Source organism: Protopterus annectens, chromosome 4.part0 (assembly GCF_019279795.1).
Source record: "Protopterus annectens isolate FY-2018-M chromosome 4.part0, PAN1.0, whole genome shotgun sequence".
In the NCBI taxonomy this organism is placed as follows: Eukaryota; Metazoa; Chordata; order Ceratodontiformes; family Protopteridae; genus Protopterus; species Protopterus annectens.
The window spans coordinates 1,467,923,911-1,467,937,726 of NC_056733.1; the positions used below are offsets into that span (position 1 = coordinate 1,467,923,911).

Here is a 13,816-nt window from a genome sequence, read left to right on the forward strand (position 1 = left end):
CTGAGGTGCAGCATGTCCATTAATTCTGGGTTGGACATGGCATTATACGTCAGGCACAGATCGCCTCTGAGCAGGCGGTATGCCACTGAGTAGAGCTGGAGTTTCTTTAACCAGGCAGCATACGGCATCTGTTTGAGCCCCTTGATCCTCTTGGTGAGGTACTTTTGGGGTCTTTCCAGTTGCTGCAGGTGTCTGGTAAGGTACATCCCAAAAGGGGCATTGTACTCAATTATGGGCCTGATGAGGGATGAGTAAAGAGGCACGATGACCTCCCCTGATCTAGATGTGAATCCCTTCATGATTAGGTGGGCTATATAAAATGTTTTTCTAACCACTTTGGCCATGTGGTTGTCAAATGAGAGATTGCTATCAACTTGGGTCCCCAGGTCCCTAATTACTTACTCCTTTCCTAGATCCTTTTTTCAATGACTGTAATAATGAGAAATGAGTTAGTGTTTGGTTAATGTTGACTTATTATGGAGACTGAATGCACCATAATTGGAGTAATCGAGAGTAAAGGGTGCTTTTTATACAGAACATGAAAAGTTAATACATAAATATGTTTATTTCTTTTAGCCTCCTGCAGCCCCAACAAGTCGTAATTACACAGAGATCCGTGAGAAACTACGGTCACGGCTAACGAAACGAAAGGAAGAGCTTCCATCAAAAGAAGACCCCAGTGGTGCAGGAGAACCTGCTGTGGATCCTCGCAATGTAGATGAACTTTTAGACTTTATCAACAGTTCTGAACCTAAGCCAGTGAATAGTGCAAAGGCTGCAAAACGGGCACGGCACAGACAGAAAAAGAAGGTATCATTTGCAAAGGTTATACAAGTGTCTGTTGTTCGCAAATTCCAGTTCAGTTTGGTATGTCATTATTAATAACTTCTTGGTGTTCCTTATATTTCTTCCATTTCCTCCTTACACTTTCCTCCTTACTTGGTAGTGTGGGATTCTGAAAGAGGTGAGGCAATTGTATTTATTGATACTTTCAGTAATGTAGAAGTGCATTTGTGTTCTCTTGCTGCCCAGTGTTCTGGTTATTGTATCCCAGCTGTCATCATTTTTTGAACCATTTTTCCATTGTGGCATACTTATTTGTGATGTATATTTGTAATTATAAAAACATGTTTTTGTAAGCCCTTGCCAGAGCCCCCACATTTCATTCTTTGTATGAACTGCCATATAGGTTGCACCACCATAGAGAAAAGGGTAACGGTGTATTTCATCTCCGACAATGGCACCTTAGAGGTTCTATATGTAGAGGTTTGGGTTGTATAGAAAGACATCACACATTTTGCAGAGCAGGAGACACAACTTTCCTGCAAAATACACCCTAATGCATATTTTTTTTAAATTTCTGTAGCAGTCCCAGCAATGTGAAGGGACAGTAGAGCCCATTTTCCAATGTTCTCTAAATAGATCTTTAAAAGCAGTTGTTTCCCTCCCTGAGCTTTTCTAGTGGTACATTGCCTCTGAACAATAGCTGTGCCATATCTGTTGCACATGTTTGTGTTTATTGGATATTTGCGTAGAAGAGAAAGGTATAACAGTATTCATGATGTGTGTGCACTCTTGGCTGTTGCACACTTGAGGCAAGGGTGTGGTGGTGGTTAGTTTCTGTCTTTAATAGACTTGAATATCAAGCGTTGCATGCTTGATATTCCAAAAAGCTGATTTGCAAAACCCCATATATGTGTTTCATATCCATGGAATGATGTACTGATTTTTTTAAAAGCAGATGATAATGTGCTTTGTTTTACCAGGGATGGTAGGTTGTTCATTTGTTTTTCACTTTAGTAACAAATTGCCCAGTGTGGTTTTTGACTCCCAAAAAGAAGTGTTTAACTGTGCTTTGAAGATTAGACAGAGATTAATCCCTATGGGGGGTGGGGTAGATAAACTTAAAATAATCATATGAGTAATTCACCATGAGAATTGTTAAAGAACCTTCCTGCATTCAAACCACGTTTCAAAAAAGAAAAGAAAGAAAAGAAAAATACATACATATTCATAGGTGTGTACTAGGCTAATGGCCCTGGAGCCTTCACAAGCCTAGCCCAAAAAAATTGCCCAGGCACAGTGCCACCCGATGTTAGTTCACAGTGCCCCTATCCAATGGGGCAACTGCAGTAAAACTTGCATTTTTAAAGATACAGCAAGTGATTATGACAATAATTTTTATATTAATACTGGCATTTAAACCCAGAGGAGTTCTGGCATCTAGGCTCATTTGCCACATAAGTTCCTCTGTTTCTAATCTAGTTTTCCATTACCCACTAAACTGATTATACTTTTTGTAATTGACAGAATTGAAACTAATTTTGTTAAAACCCTTATAAGACATAGCATGTTTACTGTGGGCATTTTTATTTTCACATTTTTTAATATAATTAACATGCTCATAAATCTTTAAGTCCTTTCAGTCTTTCCTGCTTAAAATTCAAAATATACTGTACAGGTAGCAATATATGTTACAGCCTTGCTTTTACAATGGAATATTCCATAAAACCAGTTGTATTTCAGACGCACAAGCATATTCCCATTAAGTGTGACACTATGACATCGACATAAAGACACTGATGACAACTTCACACGTTGTGAATGGACCGTTTAAAGCGCTAGTTGCAATTTTCATTTTCCCTTCAAAAAATGATTTTAAGCTTTTTACCCTCAACTGTAAATGAACTGGGGTTCCTGACCTAACTCACTTTGATACTGTTGAAATGTGTCAGCAATCCCCAGTTATATGCATACCCATACAGATATTTCAAGCATGGGCAATTAGTGTCCTTCTGGCCTGCCAATATACCAAAACAGTTGTTCCCTTAAATGTCCAGGCTGTTCTTAAAAATTTCTAAACTAGTACTTTAATGTAATTTGGTAGTCTGTTCCATGCATCAGCTGCTTTCTCAGAGAACCAGTTAGTACACTTCTCATTCCTAAAGAGTCTTCTGCTTTGATTGTCTGATGATTTTCTACTACTTTTTCACAGCAAACATTCCCAGAGGTAGTTGTCCATAAATGACCTATATACCTCCTCATAAATATCTGTATGAGATACTGTACAAGTTCAGATATTTTAGTCTTTCGTAATAACTTAAATTTTCATATCCATGATGCCCTTGGTATATTTCAGCTGTACTTTTTCCAGTTTATTCATGCTTGTTTTCTTATAAGGTTTTCATATTGCTATCCCATACTCAAGTTTTGGTCTAATGTAACTAACGACAACTTCATCATTTATGATTTCCTAGACTTTATAAATCTTTTTATACGACCTGTAGATGGCCTCCTATTCTCATGTTGCAGTATTGTAACATGCCTTAGGTGACCCGAAAGTCTGGCTCATATACAAAAGCTTAGATTGGCTGCTGTAAGGTGCATTGGACGTCACACCCAGGGACTGTAGACTGTGGGCCATAAATGTGACGTCCGCACGCACAGCTCTCTGATCTTCTCTGCCACCAGATAAACTTCAGCTCGCTCGTTCTGCTGCGTGCAAATGACTCCTGAAAAGATAAGTACCCCATTGGGGGATTCTTTTTCTCCTTCCTTTTGCTAAGCTGAGGTTGCTGTATTATTTTTACTTGGCTGTTTCCGTCCATGTCATCTAGGAAGGAAAAATGTAAGTGCAGTCTACAGCTTCCGCACAAAGACAGCCACAATCTGTACTTTTTCTGCTTAGGGCCTTCCCACAGCCACAAAGCGTGTTCCATTTGCCAGTCATTTGCTCCCAAAACACTGTGCAGCCCTCTCGCAGCCTTCAAGCTTTTCGAGAACCAACGTCTCAAATACCTTGCCTTAGGTATTGAATCGGAACTGGCCATCTCAGCAGAACCACCAAAAAAAGAAGGCCACGGTAACTAGGCTTGATACTGTGCCTCTGAGTATGGACGTCCCACCAGCTACTGGTTTAGGGGCTGAGGTATGTCCAGTAAGCCTGGCGACTTCAGTGGGTACTGCTTCGGAAGCCGTCCTTGCTTCTCCAGCCTGCATGTCCACGGAGATTCCAACAAAGTCCGTATCAAATGGGGGGGGACCAGGTTCGCCCGAACGGTTAGTGTTACTGCCCGTTACAGAGGAAGGTGCCTCTATTCATAAGCTGAAGTCTGACTGTAGGCCTTTGCCTACTCAGCCTACACCTAAGACCCTTCTCTAAAAAGGAAACAAAAATCTATGCACCTGTCATCTCCCTCAGAAGTAATGCCTGACTGGCAGGCATTTTCCCAGTCTCTCTTTCAGGCCTTCTTAGCCCAGAGGCCTACCTCATCACGGACTCCTGCAGCTCTTCCAACCTTAAGCCCCAGACCGCCTTCTGCTGGTCCATTGTCACAGCCACAGTCTCCTCCTCCTCTTCAGATGAGTCCCTCTCCTATACGTCACAGTTGGCTCCCCCTCGGAATACTGCTATCCTGACAAGGATTCCTTGGAAGGTGATTCCCCACCTGAGGACATCACCTTTGGGGAAACTGTTACCAGTTTGAGGGAATATTTTTAATGGGACTCCACACAGATGACAGAAGTACACAAGAGGTACTAAGCGCTTCTGCAGATGGAGTCACCCTCTCCCTCTGCTGTTCCTGCTGTAATCCCTGCATATTTGGACGCTTTTACCTCCGCTTCCAAGACTACAGAGTCTCAGCTACCTGCCCCTAAAAGACCAGACAGGTTTTACAAAGTTCCTGATGATTTCAAATTCCTCATTAAACCACCTGCGGCAGACCCAACTGTTATTGCTGTCCCATTAGACAAACAATCCAGGCAGTTACCCTCTTCCTCCCTACTGCCATCAGATAAAGACAGTAAAGTGATGGACAGGTTAGGTAAGAAAATTTATACCTCTTCCGCCCTGCCGTTTAGAGCCACCGGTTACCGAATGCATATGGTCAAATACACCTTAGATCTAGTCTCTCAGGCCATGAGTCTGCTGTCTTCCATTCCAGACTCTCCAACCAAATCTCAAGTTGCCTCTAGTCTATCTTTAGCTGCACATGTCACCAGACATTCCATAAAACGCAACTATGATGCTGCTGAAGCTTCATGCAGGTCAGCTGCATCAGTATCAGTTCTAGATGTGTACTCCTGGCTCAGGCTACTGCCAGATGATTTCAGAAATAAGATTATGGATGCTCCTCTTGACAGAAACTTCCTTTTTGGAAAGCAGTCCACAGAATTGTTTAAAAGTCTGCAGGAAAAGAGCAAGGAGCTGCAGGACCTCAAGCATCTCTTTGTCCCACCAGTACCTAAATTTCATCGAAACTACCCTGCTAAGCCAAGTTTTGTCAGGAGGGCCTCTGCACCTTCCACGTCCAAGTCCAGGAGGGGTGTCAGGAAACCTTCGTCTTCCAGACCTGCCTCTTCTTAAGCTGTTCCAAGACCACCCTTCCTGGACAAGCTTAACAATGCGTGGCGGTCTAACCCCCCCCCCCCCCCCATTCAATCTTCCCTTTCTGCTGGCCTCTCTCACTGTCTTCCCCTGTGGCAACAAATCACCTCAGATAATTCTTTTCTGTCAGTTATGAAAAAAAGTATATTTTATGACTTGGAAGGAAAAACCTGTCCCAAAAGGTATTCCCCCTTCCTCCAAAAAAAAAACCAGATCCACCTCAACCCCCAAGTGATCCAAGATCTGGTCCTACAGGGCACAATAGAAGGGGTTCCCCAGGACAGGAAGGCCAAGGCTTCTATTCCAGGCTCTCTTCATGATCCCCAGAAAGGATCGCCCATGGAGACCCATCCTGGACCTGTCTCTTCTAAACCCCTTTCTTCATGTACCCACATTTCACATGCTGTCCCTTCAAACCCTTCTTCCACTCTTGACAACTACTTCCTTCATGGCCACTTTAGACCTGAAGGAGGCATATCTTCACATCCCTATCCACCCAGCCCTTTGCAGATTTCTGCATTTTTCTGTGCCATCTTTGCATAGTTTACTGCCTTGCCCTTTGGTTTGTCTCCACCACCAAGGCTATTTACAAAATGTCTTGCCCCTGTAGTAGCCTTTTGCAGAACAAAAGGCATTCAGATCTTCCCATACTTGGACTACCTCCTGATGTAGGCGGAGGAACCAAGTACCCTGCTAAGACACCTGCAATTCACCATTACCCTCCTAGGAAGCTTGGGTTTCACAATCAACCTACATAAATCCTCATTTACTCCTTCCCAAGATCAGATTTTCTTGAGTTGCAGAGTAAGGACGGATATGATGAAGGCCTTCCTTCCCCAAAAAAAGGTCACTTCTCTGAGCAACCTCTTTCAAGATCTACTCCTAGGGAGTTGCTTATCAGCCAAGGAATTCCTTCGTCTCCTAGGTCTCCTCATGTTGCTGCTTGCCAGGCTACTCATGAGGAAGTTTCAATGGTATTTGAAGAATGTCTGGTCGCAGCACGTCCATCCACTAGACTTTAAGCTGCCATTCCTTTCCTGTCTAAAGAAAGAAATCGGGTGGTGGATTCAGCAAGTTCATCTGAATCCAGGACTCCCATTGCAGCCGCTTACTGCAGTTCAACAGATGTACACCGATGCATCAGATATGGAATGGGGTTCACTATGAATGGACTCAAGATGCAGGGCGATTGGGACCCCTGCCTTCAGAAAAAAACACATCGACATCAGGGAAATGACTGCATTTCTAGCTCTGCAGGCATTCCTTCCCCTCATACATCCAGGTTATCTCAAAATCTTTACAGACAAGACCACAGTACTGTGGTACATCAACAAACGAGGGGGGACCAGATCTTACTTTGCAGACTGGCCATCCAGACATGGGCGTTGGCTACTCGCTCCATTGTAACACTACAAGAAGTTGACATCCCATCACAGAACAGTGAGCAGGCAGATGCCCTCAGCAAATCACTCTCTCAAAATCACAAATGGGTGTTACACAGAGATGTTTTCCTGGACATAGTCCACTGGTGAGGTGCACCACAGATCTGTCTGCCTCCCCTCAGAACAGACAACTGCAGCCATTCTGAAAAGGTCCACCTTCCACAAGCCTGGAGGGTGGACGCCTTCACAATTCGCTGGAAGGCGATGTTTCTGTATGCATTCCACCTTATACAGAAAGTCCTGCTGAAGATTCAGCAGGACAAGCAAAAAATCTGGTGACTCCCTATTGGCCAAGGCAGCACTGGTTCCCTCTTCTTTTTCACTAGCCAAGGCCAGTCACCACAAGTTACCGCACAGGGTGAACCTCATCACACAACAGAAGAGATCTCTTATCCATCCACACCTACAAACTCTCAGACTTGCTCTGTGGGTGATAAACTTTTGATCCCCATTAGACACCTTTATTCAGAAACGTGCTTATCTGTCTTGCAGGAAGCCAGGAAACCCACTAACAGGACGTCCTATTTATCCAAATGGAAAAGGTTCTTCACTTGGTGTCTTCACAGGCAATTAGACACCTTTCAGGTGGATGTACCTCTAGTTTTGTCTTATTTGTGTAAGCTCCTAAAATCTGAACTTTCATACTCTTCAGTGAAAGTCCATTTATCAGCTGTTTCAGCCTTCTTACCTCTCAATCCACATTTATTATCCAGATTAGAGGTGAAGCTGTTTCCCAAGGGAGTCCTTCACATAAGACCACCAAGAAAACCTATTCCCCCACCTTGGGATTTGAATTTTATTCTGGAGAAACTCACTACTGCTCCATTTGAACCAGCAGCATCAGCCACCTTAAAGAATGTGCACCTGGAAAACTGTGCTGCTTGTAGCTCTAACTTCAGCCAGATGAATCTGAGTTGCAAGCAGTCATGGCTACCCCACCTTACCTTATCTTTCATAAGGATAGTGTGCCTACATACAAACCCCTACTTCATGCCTAAAGTGGTCAATGAACTGTCCTTGAACCAATCTATTCATTTGCCCACCTTCTTTCCTTCACAGCATGACAGTGAGAGAGTGCTCTATTCCCTTGATGTTCACAGACAACTTAGATTCTACCTGGGTAAGACTAAGGGCATCAGGAAGTCCAACCAACTGTTTGTATCCTTTCACCCCAGGGCTCTGAGGAAAGCTGTATCCAAGCAAACTATTCCGGCATGGATTTCCAAAACTATATCCTTCTGCTACTCCTTTCATGGAGGACAGTTGCCCTACAATGTGAAAACCCACTCAACCAAAGCAGTGGCCTCTTCAGGGGCATTCTTCAAAGGACTTAATACAGCCACCATTTTAGAGGCAGCTGCATGATCTTCAGTTCACACTTTCACTAAACATTATAAATTGGACTGCATCTCTAGGGCTAGGACAGGGTTTGCTAAAGCCATCCTCCATAGATTCCTGGAGACTGCATCCTTTAACTCCTCCCATAGCACAGGTTGAGCTTTGGTAGTCTCCCACGTGTTAGAATACTGCAACATGAGAATAGAAGGACATAGAATAGTTGTGTAAAATCTTACCATAACCATAGATGTCATTCTCCACCATGTTGCAGTATTCCCGTCCATCCCTCCTACCCCCTGTAAGTCCTTTTTCCTTTCTTGGATGGCATCCTTTCAGCTTACCTTAGACTACCATCCGACTGGGGCATTTAGTTCTGAGGGCTGTATATGCAGACGTCACATTTATGGCCCACGGTTTATGGTCCCTGCATGTGACCTCCAACGCACCTTACAGCAGCCAGTGTAAGCTTTTTTCTATGAGCCAGACGTTCAGGTCACCTGTGGTAGAATACTGCAACATAGAAGAGAAGAGCATCTATGGTTATTGTAAGATTTTACACAACTATTCTTTCTCTGTCATTAACCAATTGGTTGATATGATTAGGAAAACTGAAAGCTGAATCAACCCATATACCCAGGTCCATAAGTGAATATACAGTTTCAAATGTTGTGTGCTGTATTGAATATTCATCTTTCAATTTATGTCTCCCAGATCTCATATGCTTAGTTTGTGATGTGTTTATTGGCATATTATTCTCTTGTGTCCAAATGGCCAATTTAGTCAAGTTCTTTTACAGACTTCCCTATCTATAACACATGTAATCAGTTTACCCAATTTCAAGTCATCTGCATACAGACTGTAGAACACTTCAGATGAAAAAGATGGATCTGAAAGATACAATCTAAACAAGTATGGGCTTAGGACATAGCCCTGTGGGGCACCTTGACTGTAACCAAGAATTTCACCTGTCCAATTGCTGTATTGATACCTGTAATGTCCTATTTTTATGCCATGCAGTTATCCATTTTATCAAGAGTCCATCAATGCCTAGTTCTAATTTATTGATTAGTCTTTTGTGTATGACCCTATCAAATGCTGAAGTTAAATCTATATAAAGTGCATCACAGCACAAATTTTCATTCATAGCTGCTGTTATATTGTTTTAGAACAGCATACGCATGGTAATATATGGTTTCAAGTCCCAGTCTTTTCATTTCTGACAGTAACTTATCCAGTATCTCTCCTTATTTTTCCACTACATGAAAGTATAGACTTAAGGGTCTGTATGGCTGTGGGTTTGTCATACTCCCCTTTCCCTTAAAGACAGGTTTGATAAGTGCATGTCTCCAATCTTAGAACTCTCCCCATATTTATACAACATAGTAAATGATAGATACAATGGTACTGTAAATTCTTGCTGAAATGTTCTCAGGCCATTATTACTGATTCCGTCTTCTACCTGTGTTTTGTTTGGATCCAGTGTGAATCCTTCTTTTTCAGTGTAATCCATAGCTCTCAACCTTCCATCTCCAATATGAGGAACACTCGCCTTCATAATGTGGGACAAATGGGCAAAATGTGGAACACATACTAATGGCTTATTAACAACTTCAGCTAGGAAGGTCATAGGATGGTTAAAATATGCTGGTCTTACTCATAAGGAAGATCCTTTAATGAATTAATATGATTAACTTCTACTTACCATGGATTTCACTTAAAAAAATTCCTAACACTGAATGTGTGACGGACTCTTTCAATGTGGAACTTTGAGGAACATCGAGGAACATGAACTTTTTAAGACCCCAAATGAGGTACGTTCCTCGTAATGAGGTACAGTTGAGAGGTATGGTGTAATCTAATTTGATTTCAGTATCTTGAGTTACCTGGATGCCACTAGAACAACTTATCACCCCCTTTGTGAAGCTGAACTGTTTGCATATGATTTTGCAAATATATCTGTAATCTGTTGTGTCTGAGAATAAAGTTTGTATCTACACAGTTTATCAATTTATATGTCTTTACTCCTTCCAGTTCTCATGGATGGTATTCTTAACCAGCATTATTATTACTGAAATATGTCAACAAAATAGCCCTGTGAAAAGTTTTATCTTTGTTACCCAAATGTTGGGTTCAAAACTAAGGATAATGTAACTAATGCATTAAATGTCCCATCCACTACAAAGTGCAGAAGTTCATAGGTTCATAGGTGTGTACTAGGCTAATGGCCCTGGAGCCTTTACAAGCCTAGCCTATAGGATTACCCTGGCATCGTGCCACCTGACCTTAGTTCCTAGTGCCTTTGTTGAGTAGAGCCACTGGAGTGATCCCTGGGGTGAATTTTCTATTTCACATCCACTCATCAAGATTTCTCTTGAAGAGGGCCAGTGAGGTGCTCTGCTTGACATGTATGGGAAGTCTATTCCATAGCATGGGCAGTCTCTGGGTTATGAATCTGTCCCTCCAGCATGTTCTGTTGATTGTGGTAATGAGGTTGAGGTCTCTGGAACATGTGGTGCAGAGAGATTGGAATTTCTTTAGCTGTAGCAGTTCTAACAGCTGGGTCAGACATGGCTTTGTAAGTCAAGCAGAGCTCGCCTCTAAGTAAGCAATATGAGACCGAGAATAGTTGGAGTTTTTTTAGTCTGTCCATATAAGACAAAGGTTTAAGGCCTAGATCCTCTTTGTGAGGTACTTTTGTGACCTCTCCGTTTGTTGCAGGTGTCTAGTGAGGTACATGCCAAATGGGGCATTGTACTCGACTGGCCTAGATGAAGAGTAGAGGGAGACAATGACCTCTTTCTTCCTGGATGCAAAACCCTTAGTAATGAGATGTGCCACATAGAAGGACTTTCTGACCACAGTGGCAATGTGGTGGTCAAAAGAGAGGTTGCTGTCAACCTGTATTCCTAGATCTCTTATAATGCCTTCTGTGTTCAGTGGACTGCCATCGATGTGGTAATTCAAGGAAACTGGGTTTTTACGAAGGGGGATGATTACACTTTTTTTGGCATTGAGCTTAAGGCCGTGGTTCTGACACCAGTTGTTGGTCTCATTGAGGCCTTTCTGTAGGATGTCAACATCACTTGGGGAGTTACTAATAGCTCCCAAGTTGCAATTGTCTGCAAACTTTGTCAGCCAGAGTCCCTTCGTGTTGGCCTAGACTTCAGAGAAGTAGATACCAAACAGGAGAGGACCCAGGACTGAACCCTATGGGACTCCACTCGTGACTGGTCGACAGTGTGACTTGGAGTCAGCTACTTTCACACTGTGGGTTCTATCTGTGAGCAAGTTTGCAACCCACCTAGTGATATAGGGGTTGATGTCTAGCTTAGTGAGTTTTTCTGTGATTCCTGAGTGGGGAATGGTATCAAAGGCCTTGGGCCAGATCAAGGTAGGGTGTATGAACCAACTTGCCTTCACCCACAGCTCTGGTGACTGACTCAGAGAAGTCAACCAAGCTGAGCAGGCATGATCTACCCTTCACAAAACCAAACTGTGTAGGATCCAGAGTTTGGAGAGTCCCTATATCCTTGTTTATTAGGTCCATGATGATGCGTTCCTGGGATAACTGTAGCAGTGAGCCATTCAGTAAGGACAAAGCCTGAGGTGAGGCTGTGATTGAACAGGGCACACAGGTGAGGTGCCAGTTCGCTCTGTAGTTCATGTAGAACACAGCCGGGGATATTGTCAGGTCCCATGGAAGATGTATTGTTGGCCTTGGATAGTGCTGTTTTAACCTGTGCAGCAGTAATACTGGGTACCTGGCAATCTACTGGTATTGTGATTGGTCCTTTGAGGAGGGGGGAGAGGGGTGAAGTTGGTACTAAATCTGTCGACCAGTATATTGGCAATACCTGTTGGCTCTGTATAGGAGGGTACCATTGTGCAGTAGCTCAGAGCAAATCTGGGTATTGCCGTGGAGATTCTTTACATAACTATAGAAGGCATTGTGGTTGTCTTTACTATCTGCTGCAATTCTGTTTTTATAGCTAGCTTTAGAGGATTTGATGAGGGATCTCAACCTTTTGTTGAGGCTGATAAGGGAGTTTTTCCAGTCTTGGGACTTCACCTTATTCCACATCAGTTTCCTCCTTCTGTTGTAGAGTTTGTTTATGGCAGGAGACCACCAGATTGGCTTCCTTTTTATTTTTGAGGAGAGCGTCTTTGTTCTATTGGGTATGGCGAGATCCATGCATTTGTGTATGTGTTCTTACAGTGCATCGGTGTATGATTCAGCAGTCATGCAACTATTCTCCATTTGCATGGGTGCCATGAAGTTAGCCACCTCTGTTTTTAGGAGCCTAAAATTAGCTTTGGAGTAGTTTTTCATGGTGGTTACCTTTTTGGGGTGGGAGGGATGTGGTTTTCCAAGGTGATTAGTTTGTGGTAGGATCTAACCAGGGAAGAGTTGGCTATTGGTGTAGAGCAATGGTCGCCCATGTTAGTAATGACCAGGTCAAGGATGTTGCTACCTCTAGTGGGTGTAAGAATGAGCTGGTCCAGGGCATTGGAATTAATGAATTCCAGAAAGCATTGGGCAAGTGTATTGGTACATGAGTAGTTTTCCCAGTTAATGGAGGGGTAGTTGAAGTCACCCAGTATGACAGTGTTAGGTTGGACCCTAATATTCTCCAGAGTGCTTAGGAACGTGGAGCGTGAGTCTTGGGACATGGTTGGGGACCTATAGCAGGCTATGACCTGAATCTCTGTCTTACCCAATTTTAGCTGCACCTGAAGTATCTCAGATGCATTATGTTAGGCTACCAGTCTGGAGGTGTGCACATCCTTTATGAATATGGAAACATCACTGCCTTTGGAGCTTCGGCCCATGTTCTGGGGCCGAAAGGTGTGGAATGAGCCTGGTAAGTGCAAGGGTACTTTCTGCTGCCTTGAACCCAGTTTCTGTTACAGCACAAATGTCGATGTTCTCCATTTTAAGGAGTGCTTCGAGCGAGTGCATTTTGAGATTTAGACTTCTAGCGTTGAGCAGCATGACCCTCAGATTGCATTTGTTTGTAGCTGTTGCGGTGGTAATTTGGTCTTTGGAACACCATCTAAAAAAGGCATTATAGGGGTGGCAAGAGCCATGGCCAGTAAGCAGAAGCCCAGGGGTGACGAATGCAGGCCATCTGTAGCAAAGCATTGAGGTCTGTCAATCATGTCATCCCAAGCAGACAGATACTGGATCCCCTTAGAATGACACCAGAAACTTAGCAATGTTGTTATGAGGGTACCACACTTAATAGGAATTTGGGAGCGCTTTATGCCCTCTGATTCAATGAAGGCATTGTAGAATATAAAGTGCTTTAAGGAGCTAATTGTCTCTTTCTGTTGTCCTGTAAATGTAATGTGATGATCCTTTGAGTGGGACTGCTGGAGGACTCTGGGCTTTTCTCCCCCTTAGGAATCCCAGGAAGTGCGGCCATTTGGTTGTAAAGTCCTTGTTATTGAGACAGCTGACATGTTGTTTATCCCTTCCTGTTACTTAAAGCCGTCTTTGGATTTTTTACATGGAAAGTTTTTGTGGTTCATTAAGTCTTGCATGTGTTGTCATCTATTTTCCTATCTCCTTAGTTCCTTTCTAGAGTAAGGAACAGTTGGTCACTCTGGTTAAGCTAGCCTTTGCAGCCAGCTTTTGAACATGTTG

The 13,816-nt window shown here is 43.1% G+C and overlaps 1 protein-coding gene across 1 annotated transcript in view; it reads left to right on the forward strand.

Moving 5' to 3' along the window:
• FAM193B (family with sequence similarity 193 member B) overlaps positions 1 to 13,816 on the forward strand; it is a 1,359,441-nt gene that overhangs the window by 1,099,842 nt on the left and 245,783 nt on the right. Inside the window, exon 6 of the mRNA XM_044069313.1 lies at positions 577 to 810. Coding sequence (XP_043925248.1) covers positions 577 to 810 — 234 coding nt within the window. The remainder of the gene's footprint in view (positions 1 to 576; positions 811 to 13,816) is intronic.